This window comes from Drosophila biarmipes, chromosome 2R, assembly GCF_025231255.1.
Source record: "Drosophila biarmipes strain raj3 chromosome 2R, RU_DBia_V1.1, whole genome shotgun sequence".
NCBI lineage: Eukaryota > Metazoa > Arthropoda > Insecta > Diptera > Drosophilidae > Drosophila > Drosophila biarmipes.
Window position 1 is genome coordinate 10,000,001 of NC_066615.1, and position 20,443 is coordinate 10,020,443.

At 49.1% G+C, this 20,443-nt stretch overlaps 2 protein-coding genes across 24 annotated transcripts in view; one reads left to right on the plus strand and one right to left on the minus strand.

The window, feature by feature from the left end:
• LOC108030220 (TRIO and F-actin-binding protein) overlaps positions 1-9,070 on the plus strand; it is a 35,809-nt gene extending 26,739 nt beyond the window's left edge. The window contains exons 4-7 of the mRNA XM_017102995.3: positions 2,398-2,582; positions 4,326-4,554; positions 5,444-5,536; positions 7,766-9,070. Coding sequence (XP_016958484.1) covers positions 2,398-2,582; positions 4,326-4,554; positions 5,444-5,536; positions 7,766-8,246 — 988 coding nt within the window. The 3' untranslated portion in view covers positions 8,247-9,070. The remainder of the gene's footprint in view (positions 1-2,397; positions 2,583-4,325; positions 4,555-5,443; positions 5,537-7,765) is intronic.
• Positions 9,071-9,580: 510 nt separating this feature from the next.
• The window catches only part of LOC108030021 (PDZ and LIM domain protein Zasp), a 56,671-nt gene continuing 45,808 nt past the window's right edge, over positions 9,581-20,443 (minus strand). For 9 of the 23 annotated variants that reach the window (XM_050887526.1, XM_050887525.1, XM_017102540.3 and 6 more), the window contains 4 exons: positions 12,186-16,602; positions 10,707-10,890; positions 10,404-10,643; positions 9,581-10,328 (listed from right to left, as the gene is read on the minus strand). In XM_050887526.1, the coding sequence (XP_050743483.1) occupies positions 10,251-10,328; positions 10,404-10,643; positions 10,707-10,890; positions 12,186-16,602 (4,919 nt within the window). In that variant the 3' untranslated portion in view covers positions 9,581-10,250. Of the gene's footprint in view, positions 10,329-10,403; positions 10,644-10,706; positions 10,891-10,984; positions 11,910-12,185; positions 16,603-18,016; positions 18,204-20,136; positions 20,338-20,443 lie in introns of those variants that run through there. The other 14 variants (XM_050887530.1, XM_017102550.3, XM_017102553.3 and 11 more) reach the window with 8 other exon arrangements.

Genomic DNA, 20,443 nt, shown 5'->3' on the forward strand with positions numbered 1-20,443 from the left:
TCAGGGAGTTCGCCTCCTGATAAATAAAATTAAGTTTCCATTAAACTTTGATTAGGCCTGCTCCTTCGCCTTCTAATTGGCATGCGGGTGCGAGCGGAATTAATGCCTCAGTTTTACGAGATCGCATAAAAACATGAATGAACCCACGTTGTCGCTGGTCTTTGGTTGTTGCTTGTCGGCGGATGTTGGCCTGATAAAAAATCCCGCTGACTTTTATCTTAATAAAGCCGCCTTTGTCTTTGACGCACTGCAAATTGCTTAATCAATTGGAAACTGTTCACTCGCATGCAAATGTCAAACTGACAGCTGCCGGAAGGGAGGGGAGAGAAGAAGAGAGGAGCGGAAAGGAAACGGAAACGCCATTTAAATGGAAACTTTTGCAGAAATGAAAGTTCAGCGATAAGTAAGCGGCCTGAGCGAAAATAAATAAATAAGTACGCTCAGCCGATGGAACTGTGTCAATGTTGGTAATTACAAACTGCAATTAATAAATGAAAATTAAATGCGGCCGCCTGATTGAATAATTGCCAGGCTGAAAGACCTGCAAGCTTACTGAATGACTGACTGACGGGCGGCTGAGCTGGCTCACTGTCCGTCAGCTGCTGACTATACTGGCTTCTAAGCCTTCGCTAGACTTATAAAGCGAAAACTGACCCTGAACCACTTTGAATGCAACTCACACAAATGTGTGGATAGAAGTGTACCGGGGGAAAAACTTAGTTCTGTGTTTGCTCTCAAAAAATAAGATAAACATGTATCTCTTGCTACTAAAATATGTTAGTTTAAGTAAAAAAAATATCATATTTGCATATGAGTTTCAGCTTCTTTTTTCTAATATTCATATGATATTTGTCAATATCAACTTGTTATGATTAATATCAAATTCATACATCTTTTTTTGTGATCAGTTTAGAGATGCTACATTCCACTGAATAAATTTTCGATTTATCATAAGTTAGTAATGGTTTGTAATTATTTTGAAAAACACTACTTTTCATTATATTTGTATACCCCTAATATATATAACTGATTTTTGCTCTGTGTTTCTACGATGCCACATAGTATATCCACCATATAGCAAGTGCGCAATTGCAGTGTTTGCTCACATGCAATGCAATGAGACTTAATGAGACCCCAGATGGGAATGCATATGGTAATGGGAGTGGGAACCGAAGTTCTCCGATCTGGTCCGCCTCTAATTTGTAGCCAATCAATCATCTGGTGCTTAGCAACATTGAATCTCGGTGGGGGAGAAGATTCATCGCTGTAGTTGAACTTTTTGTCACCGCATGGGGCCCTGATTGAAATGCCGCATTAAGCAGCGATCTCGGGGTGTTTCGGAGTTATCCAAAGAACTGGGAACCTGGGAACGCATGTTGTTAGAAACTTCACACATGGCTATTGTTCAGATGGACTGGGCTCACCTTTTGGCATATCTGCGCGCTCATTTCCGAGGGCCTGAGCGATGATGAGCTGAAAAGATCAAATTTATCATGACACGACAACTGATGAAACATTCATGCCGCCGCATTACGGGTGTCAGAGACCCCGGGGCCATGAACCCTGCCCAGGAAAAGGGAAACTCTGTTCTTTAATGGCCCGCCATAAAAGTGTAAATCCGAAATACACGAACCAAAATCCTTTGCCAGCGAGAAGGGCATCAAATTATTAAACATAAATTTCCGGTTGCCCAACTTGTTTACGGATGTATGTTTGTGCACGTAATTTTCCAACAATTTATCATCTTTTTGTGGAGCGGCTTCGATGACACCGGCAACAAAAGAGCCCCAGACGCTTTTCCACCTCGGCCCACCCCGCCCCGCCAAGGACCATAAATATTTCCTCCTCTAATTGTTTGGCAAGGGTTCGCTCGTTCGTTCGTCTTGTCGGGTGTGGAAAACGCCGGCCGTATCCTAATGAATTTACGCACACACGTCCCTTTGCCTTTGCCTTTGTCGCCGTCTGCGTCGCATAAATTGTCCTTTCCGGGCAAAAATATTCTACGTCGTCTGCTAGTCTGCTGTCTGGCTGCCTGGCTGCCTGCGTCGCCGCCAAGGATGCCCAAGGATTGCCGGCGAAGGCTCCTTTCAGCTTGTTTCGTGTTGGCGGGCAGTGCGCAAATTTTTGGTCTTTTGCCTCATAAATCATCAAATTACAACAATTGCGCACTCGCTGCGCTTTTGTGTAGGGGCATCGCCGGGATAAAGGAAAAGGACCTGGCCCGAGACGTTGCCGCTTGCCAATTTGCTGCGCAGCAGAGCATCTGTTTTCCTCGCCGTCCCACCTGCGATGCACACATTTCTCGCTCTCCCACCCCCAACTAATTTCCTACATTTTTCCTTGCCATTTTCCAGCTGCCTTACTGAAAATCTGTTTTCCGTTCTGCTCAATTTTTAGATCCCCCTCGGAGAGATCGGGAAAAGGCTGCTGCGGCCAGTGGTTCGCCGGACCGCCGCTGCGCGCCCTCATCGCCGTCGTCGCCCTGGGAGGCGTGGCCTGCGCCCTGGGTGGAGCGGCCTTGGGCGCCACGGGCCTCGCCGGACCGCCCAACTCCCACCTCACGGCCGCCCTGCTAATGATTGGTGAGTGAGACTTTTATGAGATTCCACAACATTATTAAAGGCATTTATTAGGGAAATTGTGTAAAGAGTTCAAGGAGAGGTATGTGCCATGAAAGAGAAATTTAAAATTACAATACAGATTTAATTTTTTTTATTTTTTACTTTGTTTAAAAAAAGGTTTTACACTTTTTCCATATTAGAAAAACTATAAAGAGTAATGATAACAATTTATTAATGTAAAAATTGGTAGCCCTGACTTTTCATTTGCTTGGTAAAAATATCATTTTAATGTTATTTTTAATGAACAAGTTGTTACTTGAACGAATTTGATTAAAATTTAGCAACAAAATTTTGTTGTCCAAGAAAAGGCGCTTAAACCCTATAAAAGTTTTGCCTTTAATGGTATTTTCCAGACCCTAAACATACACTTCAGGGTGATTTATCTGTTTTATATGGCAATGCTGTCCCATTTAAATTTTCCCCGAGTGCAGGCTGGCTAGGCCATTACGTAATCTGGCAAAAATCGAGCAGGGAAAATGGCATTAAAGTCGGCGACGAGCGTCTTTTGATGTTCGCTGATGTTTACACAAGTCCCGGGAGGCAGGGAAAGCCCCTGGCCGGCGAAAAGGCCCGTGTTTGTTCACAATTGTTACAATTATAAATGGCATTCGGTGCTGGGTTTTTCTTTTTTCACGTTGAAAGAGAGGAGGTGCCCCAGTGTCTGTTTGAGTACCTTTGTACTCACCTACCTGTGTGTACCTGAGTATCTAGCTGGCTTTGTGCGATACTTTGTACATCTGCTGACCCAGTTCGAAGAACAAACAAATTTGCAGCCAGACAGGCCAGCTGTCAATATTGGCAGAGCATTTAGTTCCGGCTGCGATTTCTTTGGCCAAGATCCACAGGTGGGTTCGGCACTAAAGGTACTCTGGTATACCCGGGGTCGAACTCCCGGGGAACTCTTTCGAATTAAAACGCCATCGAATCAATTCTGCCAACTTTTGGGGCCACTCATGAATCATTCATTACGCAACCACTAAAAGCGGGGCCAAGTGCAGAGCTTCACTTTGCTGTAAAGTCTGAAGTCTGAAGTCTGCAGTCTGGGTTTTCGGTTTTCAGCTGTGAGTTTTGAGTTTTAAGTTCGGTTTTGTGTGCGACGTCTAATCAATTGCCTGCGCGTTTAGTTTAGCGCTTGCGAAGCGTGACATTGCGCCATTTTCGGTGGCAATTACCGAAAAGTTTTCAGTCCACACTCACAGTGTATGTGCGGCAGCGTTTTACATAATTTAATGGCAATCAAGGCAGCCAGTCAGCAAATCTCCAACTATGTACGGCTCTAACATAATGGTGGATGGCGTGGTGGAGTCCCAGCGTCATCATCATCGTCGTCGCAGTCATCACGATGATGGGCGAGGTCTTTTCGGGGTCTTTGGCTTTTGTGGGGAGATGTCACAACGCTCATGACAATTTTCGCTAATAAAATCGTATGTCTAGCTGGCAAATTTGCCATGATGACATGCTCCACTGAATGCCCCGTTCGGTCGGCAGGAGTAAAAGTGAAAGTTGGCCTGTCGGCTGGGCATGATTAGGCCATGGCGGATTTGGGGCCTTAAGTGGGACTGTAATTGCGGGCCCCGCCCCCCTTGGGAGTTGGGAGTGGGCTAATTAAAGCCTCTAAAGTTGAATGGAAAATCGGAAAGGGGGCGTCAACCGAAGTCTAGCTCTGAAATTAACTGAGTTTCCTCCCCTTTTTTGCGATTCCAGGAGTCGGCGTCGTTTTGGTGACGGTAAGCGGCGCCGCCTGGCGGATGACGGCGCCGGGCGGCCAGAGCTGCCTGGGAATCGGACTGGGCACCAGCGTGGACCTCGGGCGGTGTGGCCGGAGGCCCTGCAGCCGGGGCGGGGGAGCGCCGCACGGACTGCTCTATCCGGAGTTCCAGCACCGCCCACCGCCGCCCTCGTACCAGGCCAGCATGCAGGAGTACCGGCTGAGGTGAGTACTCTATGGGTTCCGCGGGTGGCACGGAGTGCTGGAGGACCAGAACTGCTGGTGCATAAATTACACGCAAGGACAGCAGTTGGTGGCGAACCTGCGGCTTTTGGCCGCCACTCGCATGTCCTGGCGCAATTAATTGCATTATGCATAATTATGCAGCGTCCAGAGCGATTTGTAGCTGCACTGAGAGAAGCTAAGAAACTTTTGAATTTAATTAAAACAATTTTAAAATTCCATATGTGACTCAGTAAAGAGTAAATTAAAAAAAAAGTACTACTTTTAGAATATTTTAAACTTTATTGTATAAATTATATTTAAAGGTCCATTGATTCTAACTTTTTAATTTAAATTTTTTTTTAACTGACTCAGTTAAGAGTAAATTAAAAAAGAAGTACTAGTTTTAGAATATTTTAAACTTTATTGTATAAATTATATTTAAAGGTCCATTGATTCTAACTTTTTAATTTACATTTTTTTTTTTAAGCTTCTAAAACAAATACACAAAGAACCAAAAATTCAGGCTTAGTAATGTTTCTGCAAATGCTATATTTTGACACCCTCTTAATCTTTTGCTTGAAATTCATTAATTTCAAAAAACTTGAGATTGATAAATTATAAATGTAACATTAATATTAACATTTAAATGTTCTTCTGACGATAGCTATTAGCTATCTATCTTGTAATTATACTAACAACTTTGGCTGCTTTTCAAAGTAAAATTAGTTTTGTTCGTAAGAGCCAACCCCCTCTGCCTCTCAGTGTATCTATTGCCCGTGTCCACATCCGCCTTGTCCCACCCTTAACCCTTTGCTGGCCGCCTTTTTCCTGTCGTGCCACACAACTACAACAGCTACTCACCCGAATCCTTTCCGCTTCTCTCCCGCAGACTTTTGCTGTTGGACCGCGATCGCCAGAACGGCGTGGTGCGTGGAAATTCGCCGCCGCCCACTTATCGATCTCATGCGGGCAGCCTGCTGAGGTAAGTACTTCCGTTTCCGCCGGAATCCTCCCTGAAAACTCCCTCCCCTTCATCCCCTCTCCCCCTGCGACCACCTTCTCAACCGAGTGCTCCGTTCCGCCATTCGTGAGTTATTTGCAAAGTTTGGCGCCTGCCAAACCGCAAAATGTTTTCCAGACTACCAAGGAACATTTGGGGATGCGATATACGAGATCTGGGATCTGGGGGTGACTCTGCTCCGGCGGTTTGGCTTTTGTGCGGTTTTCCAAGGGTGTCAACATTGACACATCGCTTTTGGGGGGCGGGTAAAAGTTTCTGGGGAATTTTCGATTTCAACCATTCGAAGGGATGACTCGAATCAAAAGATTGCCTGATGATGGCAGCAAACACTCGCCAATTGATTCGCCAACTAATTGAAGAGATAAGCCAATCCCCCACGAATATATATGAGCAATCTGATTGCGTTCCGCCCTCGAGCCCTCGAAAAACATGTCCCGAACAAAGGCAATTTAAATGACAAGGACTTTCCCGAAAAGTGGTTGGCGGGGTGGCCGGAATAATTATCGCCCGGAACGCATAATGTTGGGCTAATGAGAAAAGTTGATTTTTATGGCCTACAAATTACGGCCCGAGAAGAAGGCAAAGGCGGATTGAAATTCGTATTTAAATAATATTTGCAGCTCGTTTCTGCAAAATTGCCATTTAAACCGTAACGTATTTATGTCAAATTAATTTACTTCACTCACAGCACTTGAATATTTATAATGCGTGTAATGCAAAGGGAAGTCAGGGCAGTAGGGAAATCTGATTTCGGGGCTTCCCCGCACACTTAGGTTAGCCGAAAATGCCAGCGGAAACGGAAGGAAGGGGAAGCAGCCAGGGGAAGTATGTCAAAAAGTAAAACTTATGCAAAGTGTGTGGCAAGAAATCACAGCATACTTTAAGACAACCCCTCAAGTTAATGTGTGTGTGTGCGTGAGAGCTGCGTATTCAAATGACGTTAGTGTTGTTTGGGGGGAAAAACTGGCAAAGAATTCTGGAAAATTTCGCAAAATATTTACACACACGCGCGCACTTCTGAAGAGCCTGCCAAGCCGCATAACAAGCAGCCCGCAAGGATGGAAGACCAGGCAGGTCGGGCGGAAAGTGGGAAAAGGTCCTGCGTTCCAAGGACGGAAAACTGTCCTTGCTGCTGGCCAAGTCAATTAAACAAACAAAGAGCCGACCAAAGTGCTGCGAAAATTGCCTGTTATGCACAGCACATCACATCGCATCCCAGACAATGGGGGCCAGCAATAGAGGACCACCGACACATAGATAGGCCCGATTCCTCGACCACTCCTGCACGATGACTTATTTTCCTGTTTCCGTTTGCCCGGCGTCTTTGTCGGAACAATTAAATGCAATTTTACATACTCCAAATTGCTCCATACAATTTGTGCGAGCTGCTTCTCGAATTTTGAGAAATCAACCAGCCCCGCCCACCCATTGCTCGCCCATAGAAGCTGAGCCACGCCCCCCTTTGGGCAGGCCATTATGTGCAGATGAGCGTTTGAGTGTTGACTTTTGTGCTCTGCCGACTGAAGTGTGAATTGTCTGTGATTTGGGTTTAGTTCGTCCCCTCTGAACCCCTGCCCCAAAAATAGCTCCTTTCAAAAGCCACCAACCCCCAGGAAATCCCCTCCTTTCACCTATCGCCAGGCACATGGCAACAATTGCCACAGCGGCCTTTTGTTATTTAAATTGACAAAGATGAGAATATATAGAGAATACACACGGGCTTATATGTTTGAAAAGGGACAGAGTCGTCATGTATCCCATACATACTGATGAATCTGCCAGCGCTTAAGTGCACTGAGAAAGTATAGCCCTGGTGTATGGCGATTTTTGGATATTAGAAGAAGAAAGTTACCAGTAAACTTAATGGGACTTGTTTAAAAATAATAAACTAAAAGGTTTTGAACAATATCAATAAGGAATAAATTGGTAGTAAAGTATAATTTTGATAATAGAATGTTGTTATTAAAAGGGGAGGAGTATGTTGATCTCCAGGTAGCTTTGTATTTCCCAGTGCAGTCAGATAGACAAGACTCAGAAAGACCAGTTCGAAGGGACCCCATCTCATGGATGCAAATTTGTGCATTTGGTTAACATATTTGCCGTCTTCTTATGCCCGAGAAGGGCAAACAGAGCCGGATTGACTTTGGCTCGTGTGTAAATAATTCATACCTTGGATTCACTTACTTGCAGGGCCCCACTGACCACCCTGCGATCCGGAATGGGAGGAGGCGGCGGCGGCGGTGCCGGGGGAACCATCAGCAGCAGCATGGGCGGATCGGAGTACAGTTTGCCGCCCAGCTACCGCTCCCGGAACGCCACGCCCGCCAGCCTCGTGTGCAGTGAGCGGAACATCGAGACGGCTCCGTCGGGAAGGCTGCTGGCCAACGAGGATCTGCAGCTGCCGGAGCCGTCGGTGGCGGAGCAATTGCCGGACTACACGGCGCTGCAGTCGAACACACTGCTCACCTCGGCCATCGTGGAGATAGAGTCCTCCAACCGGGTGCCAGAGAGGGAGTCCACCGCCAGGAGCCAGGGCAAGGACCTGGTGACCATAGTGACCATCTCGCAGTCGCCCGGCAGCACAGCCCACAGCCAAACGCAAACCCAAACGCAAAACCCAGCTGGCCAGGCCAGCGCCCTCGATCAGATCGACATATTGGCGCATCTGTAGCGATGGAACTGAACCTTCGGTTTGGGATGCTGCAGACGACAACACTCGTTAACCCAAAGGTATTTATTTGTACGGAACTCAAGCTGCTCCTAAATGGATGTAATGTAACCCCTATCTGTAATCTGTAATTGTAATCCGTAATCTTGTAATCGGTAACCTGTATCTGTAAGCGGCGTTAGCTGATAAGATGTTTGTTGTACTTGAATGTGTTGAATTTATTTTTGTAAGCATTAAGCAGATGCGCAGCGTAGTTATTACGAATTCTAGATACTTGCAATTTATACATATACGCCTCTACCCATTGAAGTATTAAAGTATCCAAAAAAAAGCAGAAAAAAACATGTTAAAATCGAGAAACTCTGAGCTCAGCCAACTATCGAACTGTAAATACGAAATTTCGAATGCATTTCTAGCAACTAAACTAAACTCTAAACCAGGCCAGAAACAAGGAAGAGGAGTAGGAAGAGGAAGAGCAAAAACTAAGTATATAGTGTATGTGTAGGTATGAGTATCCCCGGGATACGTCCATACATAACTCGCAACGGAACGCTACGGTGACAAATTTGGCGCGCACTTTCGGAAACCACGAATATCCAACTGAATACTGAACTTCGATGTCGATTTCGATTTCTGAATGCGTTTCGCACAAAAACAAAAATAGGTAGACCTACCCCTAATGATATATAAGTTACGACACACACACCAAGAACACACACAAACACACACTCGAGAACTAACTTAAAGTCCTTTACCGTAATGTGCAAGGCGACGTAAACTAAACATGAGAAATAAAACCCAACAAATCGTTGAAAAATACCACAAAGCCCCAAATTGTTTTTCTTTCTCGCACGAGGGCGTGGCACATGCCCACACGCCTATGTGCCCCGCACGTCCTGATCCTGCTTAATCTACCGTGAATTTTGCTGCCATCGTCAGGCCTCTAAAGTTTTGTTGTGCAGCGGTGTAAAAATGCGGGGATTTCGGAGTCCCAGCGATTAACACCCACCCCGGCCCAAGCCACCCAATCCAACCCACTCACACCTCAGACCGAAAGCCGAAAAAATAAAATACCAGGCTCAAATGAAACCAACAAAAATTGGTTAAGCATGAAATTGCTGGAGAAGTGCGTTTGTGTGGGTGGGCAGTAAGTATGCGTGTGTACATGTGGGCTACATGGCCGGAAAACAAAAACTGTTGCATACTTTCGGGCAGCCGGCGGAATTCGTGTGCGCAGCAAACCGGAAGTTGCCAACGATTATGACATTACGTGGCGTAGTAAATTAGGATTCTCGCCTACGACCCTCGCAACCACAATATCAGGCCAAACACACTCATTAAACGCGAAAAAGATTTCGAAATTTATTCACTTGCCGATGATCATTTACAATTTACAATCGAATTATGTATAATTTACAACATAAATTTAGAAGTAAAGTAGCAACTGCCTGCTGACAACCTCGTTTGTATGGCTTTTCAGACTCTTCCGAATGCGTCGCCGAATTGAGTTGGGAAGTCGAAATCCCCTCGCGCGGTTTGTTAGCTTGTGCTGGCGGGTTGATCAACAGTTTTCAGGCTCAACTAAGTAAATTAACTCTGGCCACAGTACATACATTTTAGCGTGTGGGATCGGTAGTTCGGCTATGATTATACGATTACAATGTTTGAATAAATAATAATGGTGTGTGTATGGTTTGTGTGGGGCATATCATTTGCTAGCTATGTAATTCGATTTCGTGTCGTTTGCAGCTACGTTTTTAGGTTTTTGATTTAGAGTGATTCGTTCATCATTTAAAATTAGGATAACATTTGTGGGCACAATTCAAAAACAAATAGAAATAATAATAGTTACGCATTATTCACTCTGACAATTGCAATAATAAGCATTAGATACGAGTTGGGAGCGAGCCCCCATATCCAAGTAATCCGAGGATTGTGATAGATAGTTGTTTGTGTTGGTTAGTGTGCGTGATCCCTGAAGTCGAACAAAATCATCTGGTCGGCGGCTTAGCGCGCGTGATTCTTGCAGAAGGGACGTCCGCCCTTGTTGTAGAAGCTCTGGCCCTCCAGGTTCTGTTTGCAGAACTGTAAGGGGTCAGAGAAAAACATATTTAAAATCGAAATAACGTAAAATCGAAATAAGCCTCAAGGTACACCCACCGTGCAGTTGAAGCATTGGCTATGGTAGTTGTGGTTCAGGGCCTCCACCCATCTGTCGCCAGCTTCCACGGGGAAGCCGCAGGCGAAGCACTTGGTGGTGAACAGCTCGTTCCAGTCGGCCTCGCAGTACGCGTTGCCATCCTCCAGGAAGAATGGCCTGTTGCCAAAGATCTTGCCGCACTGGCCGCAGGTGAAGCACTCCGGATGAAAGTGCTTACCAATGGCATTCAAACAGTCACCCTTTTGGGGGAAAGAGATGTGATTAGGAAGGCGTATTTAAGAGAAATTATGTGCGAAACCCACCTTGATCTTGCCGGCGCACTTGCTGCACGTGGGAGCCAGGTACTTCTCGAAACAGTACTCGCAGTACAGGTCGCCCTTCTCCTCAACGAATCCAATGTCCTGCAGGGGACGACGGCAGTTGCCATTCACGCAGATGAAGTGATCCGGGCACCAGATGCGGCCCAACGCCGTGATGAAGGGTCCTCTGCGGAAGTGAAATATAACCAAATTAGTAATTGAATTGATATGATAATCATAGGATTTAAACAAAGTAACAAAAAAAGCCAAGCTGTACTCACGAGGTAATCTCTTTATTGCACTGACAGCACACGGGTCGCTTACCCTCCTTGAGCAACTGACTCACCGCCCTTTCGTTCTCCTCCGACATGGTTGTCTGATCCTCACTGTTGGGTCCCAAGGCCTTAACGGAAACACTGTAGGTGGGAGAGTTATTTTGGTTACCATTCTGGGTACCACTCTGAGCTCCATTCTGATTGCAATTCTGATTCTGAACAGAAGCTCCGTTATGTCCACTGTTCACCCCCTGCTTGGGTTCTATGTACGATCTCCGATCAGCAGCATGAGTGGCCCCAGTGCGTCTCAAATTGTTCCTAAAGGCCACCGGTTCGGGTGCATCAATGGCCTTGCCGCTGTCGCAGAGATCGAGTATCTTGCTCATGGGATGCTGGGCAGGCAGTTCCATCTGCAGGGTCTGCTCCACACGAGGAACCTGTGGCTGTGCCTTTTGGCTTCCCACCTCAGTGGTCTGATCCTTCTGAGAGTGCACGGCTATTACAGGCTGCAGGGCCACCGGCTGGGTGGGATCAAGGTTCTTGAAGTCATCAAGATCCAGACGCTTGCGCACAATCATCGGACTCTTTGAGAGATTGGAACTGCTGTTGCTGCGCAGGCTCAAGGAGCTTCCCGCATGGGAGAGAGGAGCATTCTGACCACCATTGTTGGCCAAGCGGGCCTCCAACATATTGGTGATGATTTTACCGGCTTCCTGCATGAAAGCATGGGTCTTGTCGCCCATGTTTATCTTTCCAACGGACTCGGCCAGCATGGAAGTGGCATCGGCCTCCTGGGCATTCTCCTTTTCCACCTCTTGGGCGGGTGAGTCAGTTGCCTGTGGGTGGGGGCGTGGCAAGGTGGCATAGGTTTGGGGATTAGCATGCGGATTAGTGACCTTGGCGGCGATGGAAGCTCCTGGAGGAACTGGAACTGAAAAACGGGGGTAAACAGAACACAGAAAGCGAGCGGGTTAGATTAGTGGCAAGGCAATTATTTGGTATCAGGGATCAAGCTCTTCAGTAGGAAGCTGATCCCAACAAGTAACTCTTAGAATAAATAACATAACAGGAAAAGGATCAGATATTAATCTAAAGAAAATCCAAACTCCTTTTGGGTAAACAAATCATGGGTTAATATCATTCAAAACACAACAATCTGGTCAACATCGAACTTGGAACACAACAAACACTGGGTTGCTCTGTTCACCTGATCTGCACGTTGCAGCTGTTGCACAGTGGGATGCGCACTCCAGGTCCAGCAGCCTTGTTCAGGATGCCCCTGCCCCTCTTGGGCGCCGAGGTGGCTCCAAAGGCTCCTGCGCTCTTTCCTCCGGCACCGGGACCTGCAGAATCATCCACATTAGAGTTCAGGTTCAGATCGCCCAAGTCTGGCGGGAAGACAGCGGGCGCAGGCGCAGGCGGAGCAGCAGCGTTAAAGGCGTTGGCTATCACCGATTTTGGAGCAATCGGAGCTTTCAACGGAGCAGTGGCTTTAACTGCAGCTGGAGCAGGAGCTGATCCTGGAGCTGTGATGGAAGCGATGGATGGCCGTGAGGCCGTATTAGCATTAATGGTGCTGCCATTGCTGCTCCTGAAGGCCTTGGTGGCCTGGTTATTAGTGGTGGTAGTAATAGCAGAAGCTTGGGTTAGACTTTGCGACGATCTCGCGACGGATGCTGATGTTGAAGCAGATGCTGATGAGGATGAGAGCGATGAGGAGGTGGCTTTCGAGCTGCTCGCATAGGAGCTCTGCTGCACCGCTGAGGTGGTGGCTTGGTAGCCGGAGAACGCGGATCTCTGCTGTTGCTGCTGAAGGAATCCCGGTGGAGGTGCCGTTAGCTTGTCCGTGGCTGCCGGTGCTGCTCCATAGCCGGGCACTGTGGACTCCACAGACGCCGGTTTGAGTGGAAACTTCGAGTCAAAGGTGGGTGATCTCAGGTTGGGGAAGCAGCCCTCTCCGAGAGCAGAGGCCCGGGCACTGATGGCCTGGGACTGGCTGGTCAGGCTGCTGATCTCCTGCTCCAAACAGGACAGACGCTTGGCCTGATTGGCCACGAATCCCGTCTTGCCGTAGGAGGAGCGACGCTCTGTGTCCGACTGGTTTTGCGATTGAGCATGGTTCTGACTGATAGCTTGGGACTGACCCCTCGACTGTGTGACCGACTGGGAGCCAGTACGGATCTCGATGGTCTTGGCACTCTGGGTGCGTTCGAACTCCTCGGTAACCTTGCGACGCCTTTCGATCTGGGTGTTGCCCACCTGGCTGCGTGTTTGACTCTGGGACTGCGACTGGGCTTGCTGTTGCAACTGGGAGGACTGCTCCCTTTGCTGGATGCTCAGATTGCCCACCCTCTGCTCCGTGATCCTTTCCGGCTGCTGGCTGAAGCTCTGGCTGGCCGACTGCGAGCTCTGTTCCGAGTGGGCCAAAAGCTGACCCTGGTAGCTCTGGCCAGTGGTTATGGAGCCCGTCTGCAGGCGTGGAGCTCCGGACACAGACAGAATGGTCGACTTTGGTTCCGGTTCCTTCATCCTCGGAGCTCGAATGGCATTCAGCGGATTCGGTGGCGGTCCCGGAGCTGGGGAACGTGTCCTGTCCGGAAAAGGCGAGGCACACAGCTCGTTGTAGTTCCTGGCATGCGAGGCGGCGCACTCCTCGAATACCAGCTTCTCCTCCGTCTGGTAGAAGGGTACAATCGGAGCCGGCTTGTTGGTCAGCGACGGGGTGTATGGCCTGGTGGGCGTAAGGGCCTGGTCCGGTCGCACCAGTTCGTCTAGCGGTTGGAAAGCCATGGTTACTGGACCCGATCTATCTTCGACTATAATGGGCACCGACAGCTGTGGTCGTGGCTTCACGGTCTCCCTTTCCCGGGAGGGAGCGACCACAGTTGTCGGTGGGGCAGCCTGGGCTATGGCTATGGGTTTATGTACAGTGGAGGAGTCGCTGGTGACCGGCGCCTTGGGGGCATCCACGAAGGCCAGCGGCACATTCTCGCGCAACTCCTGCGGCTCCGGAGTGCGGATGGGACTCTGGGTGGGCAGCACCGTCCAGTTGCGCTGGTACTTGGGGATGCTGTCCGCCTTGTGGAGGCCGGACTGTACGGCTTTGCCCTGCTTGGTCAGGTGGCTCAGCGGGGAGGGCGGCGGGAACAGAACGTCCGAGTGCTCGAGCTCCTCGGCGGTCTCCTCGATCAGTTCGTGGGCGTCAAACTGGGTGCTGCAGTAGCTACTTTGTACAGCGATAGGTGGTGGGCGGACAGGTGTGCTCACAGGAGCTAGAGTTGGAGCTGGAGCTGGAGCAGGAGCAGGTGCTGGAGCTTGGACTGGAGCTGGGGCACAAGCGGTTGAGGTGGCAGGTGGGACTGTGGAAGAGGAGTTAGAGCAAGCAGTCGCTTTGGAGCTGTAGGAGGCGGAACTCTGAGATTGGGCGTTGGCCTGAGGGGTTTGGGTCTCGGTTTGCGAAAGCAGGGAGTGTCGATGTTGCTGTTGGGTTACTGGTTGCTGTTGTTGTTGGGACACTTGTTGCTGTTGGGTTCTTGGGGTGATTTGAGAGTGTTGCTGCTGTTGTTGCGGAGGTTGCTGCTGCTGGGTCAAGACATGTTGCTCCTGCCGCTGCGACTTCTGACTGAGTTGCTGCACCTGTTGCTGCAGCTCTTGGCTTTGGACGCACTGCTGCAGTTGCAGCAACTTGGATTGCTGCAGTTGCTGTTGGCTGAGGAGGCTCTGCTGCTGGTTCGAGAGCTCCCTCTGCAGCTGGGTCAGCTGCTGGCCCTGGAGACCCGACAGCTCCTCCTCCTTCTGGTGGAAGTAGTCCAGTCTCTTCTGATTTCGCTGCTGGGCCTTGAGGTACTTCTGGTACTCCAGATCAGTTTCCTCTTTGAGGGCGGACACGATCGAGGCTCGGGGAGTGTCCACCACGCTTCCAGCATTCGAAACCGAGTTGGAGGACAGGGGTTCTCGGGATGGCTGGAATGCTTGCATGGCCGCAAAGGCAGAGGACTTCCGGGGCTGATCCTTCCGCGTTTCGTAGTACTCCACCGACTGCGGTGGCTCAGGCCGGATGCCCAGCTCCTCCTCGTGGTCCAGCACCTGAAATTCATGCTTCTTGAGTTCCTGCTGCTTCTGCTCCTCGTCCACGCGGTGCATGGCATTTTCGGGGTTCAGGGGGGTGTAACCACGTTCCGGGGCGGTGCACAGGGCGTCACACATGCTCAGGTGCTCCTTGGGGGTGGGCAGGTCGATCATGTGGATGGGAACATCTTTGTCGAAGTGACCTTCGAAGGGACGCTCGGGAGCGGTGGTCAGGGCACTCACAAACGGCGACTTGGGTCGGTAATCCTCCCGCAGATAGGGTTTAATTTCGATGGGTGGTGGCATGTAGGGCTCGGTCTCCTCCGGCAGAGGGATACCCTGGTCAGCAGGAGGGGCGAACTTTAGCTCGAATTCGGGAGCCGTGACCATAGCCTGGCTGAGACGGGTTCCCCGGGGAGGAGATTCGCGCAAGGGAGCAGGAGATGGCTCAACTGGAGCTGGTGGTGGAGGAGGAGGAGGAGGTAGAGCGGGAGCCTCTTGGGCTCGAGCGGCTTCAGCGGCCGCCGCTTCTGCTTCGAAGTCATCCCCGCAGGGACGGGGAAAGGGACACTCCACCAGGTGGAAAGGAACCTCCGGGGCTGTGGTCAACACTCGAATCATGGGGTTGATCCACTCCTTGGGCATTGGGTTGGGTATCTTGGTGGGCGGTATCTGGCGCACCGGGGCAATCTCGATCTTGATCTCGGGTGTGGGCTGGAACTTGCGTTCGCTCTCCAGAATCTGGCAGCGCTGCTCAATCACGAGACCCTCACGATCCTCCCGATCCTCGACTGCCTCTGAGGCCTCGGGAATGGTCTCCAGTTCGCCGGACAGTTGGGGCAACTCCTTGATCTCGGGCTCATCGTTAAACACAACGCGGCGAGTGGAGGGAGCAGGAGCGGGAGTTTGAGTGGGCGTGGTCACGGGACTGGGTGTCACCTCCCTTACCATGTCGACCAGCTTGTAGGTGCTCAGGGGCACCGACAGGGAGTCCACGCACTCCTGGGCACTTCTCCTGCCCGAGGCAGACTCCTGAATGGAGTCCTGGGTGCTGCCGTAGTCCACCTGGTAGTCGAACTCTGAGCCAGACTGCTCCTGCATTTGGTAGGCCTGAATCTGGGCAGCATACATTCGCTGATACTCCTCCGAAGTGGTTGTCGTCGTGGTCGAGGTGGACGTATAGCTATCCGAGCTGGACTCCTGCTCCGCCAACTGGCGGTTGGACAGCTGAGGGGCTGAATAACTCTGCCACTGGGGAACACCTGGTGCACTAGTTTCAACCTGGGGCTGCGGATCTAGTCGAGCCGTGGCTCCTCCAGGTGGTAAGGGAGGCACTTGCTGCACCGGATTGGTAACCACCACGTGTTGCGTCTCCGGCGGAGGGATGTACAGTGGTGCGGCGGTGGGCGCCAGGTGGCTGTCATCCTGCGGCGGAGGCCAGGTGAAACTGGAGCCACGCTGTGACTGCCGACTGGCGGCCAGGGCCACCTCGATGTCCATCTCGAAGCAGTCCTCCTCCTCGAATTCCGGCTGCAGCTCCTCCACAACCTCTCCACCTTTCAAACAGCAGGGTCAAGTGTGGCAAGGGTGTGGCAATATTTGTGTTTTTTTTTTTGTGTTTTATGTGGTTTTGGAAGCAAAGTCAGTTTGGTTTACGGGGCAAAAATAAGAGCAGAAAGAAACAAAAGACAAGCGCTTGTTAGTCCTTGGCACGAGAAAGCGGCAGAGCTTTGGTGGTGGATCAGTGGTTCAGTGGTTCTCGGGATCTTTGGATCAGTCTTTCTTTGGATCAGTGGTTCGGTGGATCAGTGGTTTAGCAACGGCGACAGCGGCAGCGGATTCGAAGGCGATTACAAACTAGGGTCGCAACTGTCGGCTAAAAACTACTAGGCAAGAGGCGGCAAAAACTAAAGCAACTCAATCCTGATTTCGCTCAGTTTACGGTGTAGTTAGTGTAGACAGTGGGTGATGGGTAATGCGCTGAGTGGTTCGAGGACCTCGAGTGGTGTATGGATGGTCAAGTTCAAGGCACACAAACGGGAGGAGGCGGGCGATTGGTAAAGTCAGGCAACTCAATCAAGGCGAAGCAATGAGTGGATCGGAAAAGTTGGAAAAGTTGTTGTCCCAACCCGCCCCAGAACTGTCCCATTGCAATTTGTTGACAGAGCAGACAAACAAACAACCGTGTATCGCTGGCACCGTATAAAGGGGGAAATATTAAATGCGATTCAACAATAGTCGTTTTATGCCCCTCCGACGGGGCGAATAAATTTTTTATTTCTTATTTTCAGAGCCATTTTCATGGCGAGCAACAATAAACATACGCGTGCACACAGGGCGGGGAGCCTTCCTCCGCTAGGCACGCATATTTACTTCCATTTTTTATGGGCCCACGTCTGACTCCCCCTCGAAAAAAGATGAAAGCAGAATGGGAAACCCCAGCCCAGTACTGGTTGCGAGCAGAAATGGCGTCGACAGGTAGTCATTGGATTTTATTATGCATAATTCGGTATTGGCTGTAATTTCGCAGAAATTGAAAATGGCAGAAACACACGACCGACGCTAAGGACAAAGGACCCAGGAGCGTTTCTGTGGCAGAAACAAACGGAAAACAAACAGGCGAACGGAATGAAATTATTGCCGCAAATATTTTGTCATATCAAAAATGTTGGCAGCGGCTACGGAAAGTTCTCGGCCATAATAATAAGAGGAGGCCAAAGTTCTTCTTTATGTTTATCGTTTTTGGCCCCGTCACCCATTGTACTTCGCTTAGACAAAAGGCATGCAAAGTTGTGCAAGGAAAGAAATTCTTAGAACAGCCGGGGACACAGTTCGATTAGTACTTATATAGGCAAACGTGTACTCAGTATACGTATCCGAGGGCGAAGAGACTTTTCAGAGCGCGTTAAGCAGTATGCGGTTAGGCACGAAGCGTTTATACTATGGTTCTTATAAAGATCATTTCGGGGGTATTTCTTTGCAGTATACATTCGCAGTTTATTGCTTATAACTCATGGTATTCCATTCAAATTTTGATTGTATATATGCTTGGGTATTGTGTAGAACAAGTGTTTGCTTTCCAGAATTTCGCCAACTTTGCAGGCCTTTTATGTGTGCGGGTTGGGGACTTTCTAATACGTGTAGGGGTAACCGTAACCTAAAAGAAGCAGAAACCAGAAAAAAGTTATTCGTGGGATTATGCCTAATGAGCCCGGGACAATAGTTTCGCCCGATGCCGCATCCTATCCCAGGAAGTAGCGCATGGGAAAGTGCCCTCGATAAATCCTCGCCCTGACGAACGCCGACCATGTGATGTATGGCCCCTTGGCACGCTTCAATATTCGGCCACTCTCGCTCGAGGAAAACTGCGGAAAAGCTCGGGATGGCAGGGCGGATGCTTGTACGTATAATAATGCCTGGTAATTTATCTGCTTTCGTTTACATTTCCCGCTCCGTGTGGGAAAGCCGGCTGTGCGTGTCGGCATTTGTGCAAGGCAAACATTTGTTTGCCAGCACATTTCTTGCTTTTCCGCCCCACCCTACTCGGGGAAAAGCAAATTGGAACTGGATTTGCTCATATGCTTGTTGGCAGGCCAAACCCGAAACCGAAACCGAGAGCCGAAACCCCAAATGATTGCTGCGGTTGTGCGTGATTTTCGCTTTGATTAGGAGATTGATTTCTGGCGGAATGAAGATTTATGTGAGCAGGAGAGCCTCTTCGCCGGCGTCCGCTGCTAATTGCATTTTTAATTGCTTAACGAATGTGGGCTCGGCGAAAATTGCCCCATAAATTGGTAGTGCAATCGCTGGCGCCGCCATATTTGTTGTTAATTCATTTTCGTTATGACAGCCAGCATCGCAGCGCGGTAATTGATAAACAAACAGACAAACAGCCACCGAGGAGCAGCAATATATACGGATATATGGATATATATGGATATATGTGCAGATGGCGAAGAAAAAATACCAGAAATTGCGGCCAAGGGCCCCAAAGTGCTCTTGTTAAAGCCGCAAAGGCACAGTGAGTGGAGAATCGAAGGTACATACATGATACTTATGAAATTACAATGATCTCCTAGGAAAACAAAAAGTAGAGCTGACGGTAAGAACTCTCAATTGACTTTTCCTTCATTTCTAAAAAACAACTTCAAATGAATTTTGAAAGATAATATGTTGCCATGCAACTTTGAAGCTTTATAAATTTTTTATCATCACCGCCATTACTTTGACTTTTCCTGCATGTTTTCCTTCGGAACCCACTGTCCGTGGCCTTCTTCATTTTCCCCAATCGGATATTTGCGCTGCATTTAATGCCCTATCCTGCATCCTGGCCAAAAGGAGCGCAGGAGGCGACCACAATGGCAACAACCGCGGAGGCTGAGGCACGAATTGCAGCGGCAACCGAATACATTTTATATCATTTATTTCTGCGAACATGAATGGGTCTCGTTTCGTTGCACTGGCAACGCGTTACGTATACGCAGCGTATCGGTTTGGTTTGCTTTCATTCGGTCTGGTTTTTCGGATCGGTTTGGTGGGTTCAGTGGGGCCTGGGTGGGGCTCTCCACCCTGCGCTGCCATTTTCCCTTCGATTTGCATTCGCATTCGCCTTTCAGCACTTTCAACTGGCACACGGAAGTGGAAGATGGCAATCGCATTGGCATTGAAACCGCCGATAGCACCGAGCCCCCTCGTTTTACCAATTTCCCCCGCGGCGCTTACATCGGCCATTGTCAGTTTTAATTTCCCGTCTGGGCCCATGATAATGATGAACACATTTTAAAATGCTCCCACCTATTGATCGAGTTTGTCAACAAAATGTTTCCATTATTAACGCGGGCATGTGGCATAATCGCACCTGCTAATGAAATCCATTTGTGTGCCTGCCCCTGAATGGGATTATTCTGTGGGCGTGCGGGTGTGAGCATATGGACAGGTGATATGGCAGAACTCTTTAAAGCAGCAGCTTTCGGATGATATGGGACTCGAAACAAGTCAATTAATCTACGGCAGTGAGTTCGAAAACAAAACTACTGAAACTTTGGCTGCGAGGCAATGGGATTCTCTTTGCATTTTTGCCAGCATTTTACCTCGGTAAACATTGTTATTGTTGTAGGTGCTGTAGTTGTTGTTGGTGTTGCTGCTGCCGTAGTTGTTGTTGGTGGGGGTGATGATATAGGGGGACTGACTCGGGGTGCTATAATTAGATCCCATGGGGTAAGAGTTCCTATACTGCTGCTTCTGCTGATTGTTGTACTGCTGCTGCTGCTGCTGGTACCTCACATTACGACCTACATATGTACACGGCACAGAGAAATCGGTATATATACACGGGCAGCAGACATGAAATACATAAAGTGTACCATAGATTGTAGATGGCGGGGTGTAGAGTAACCT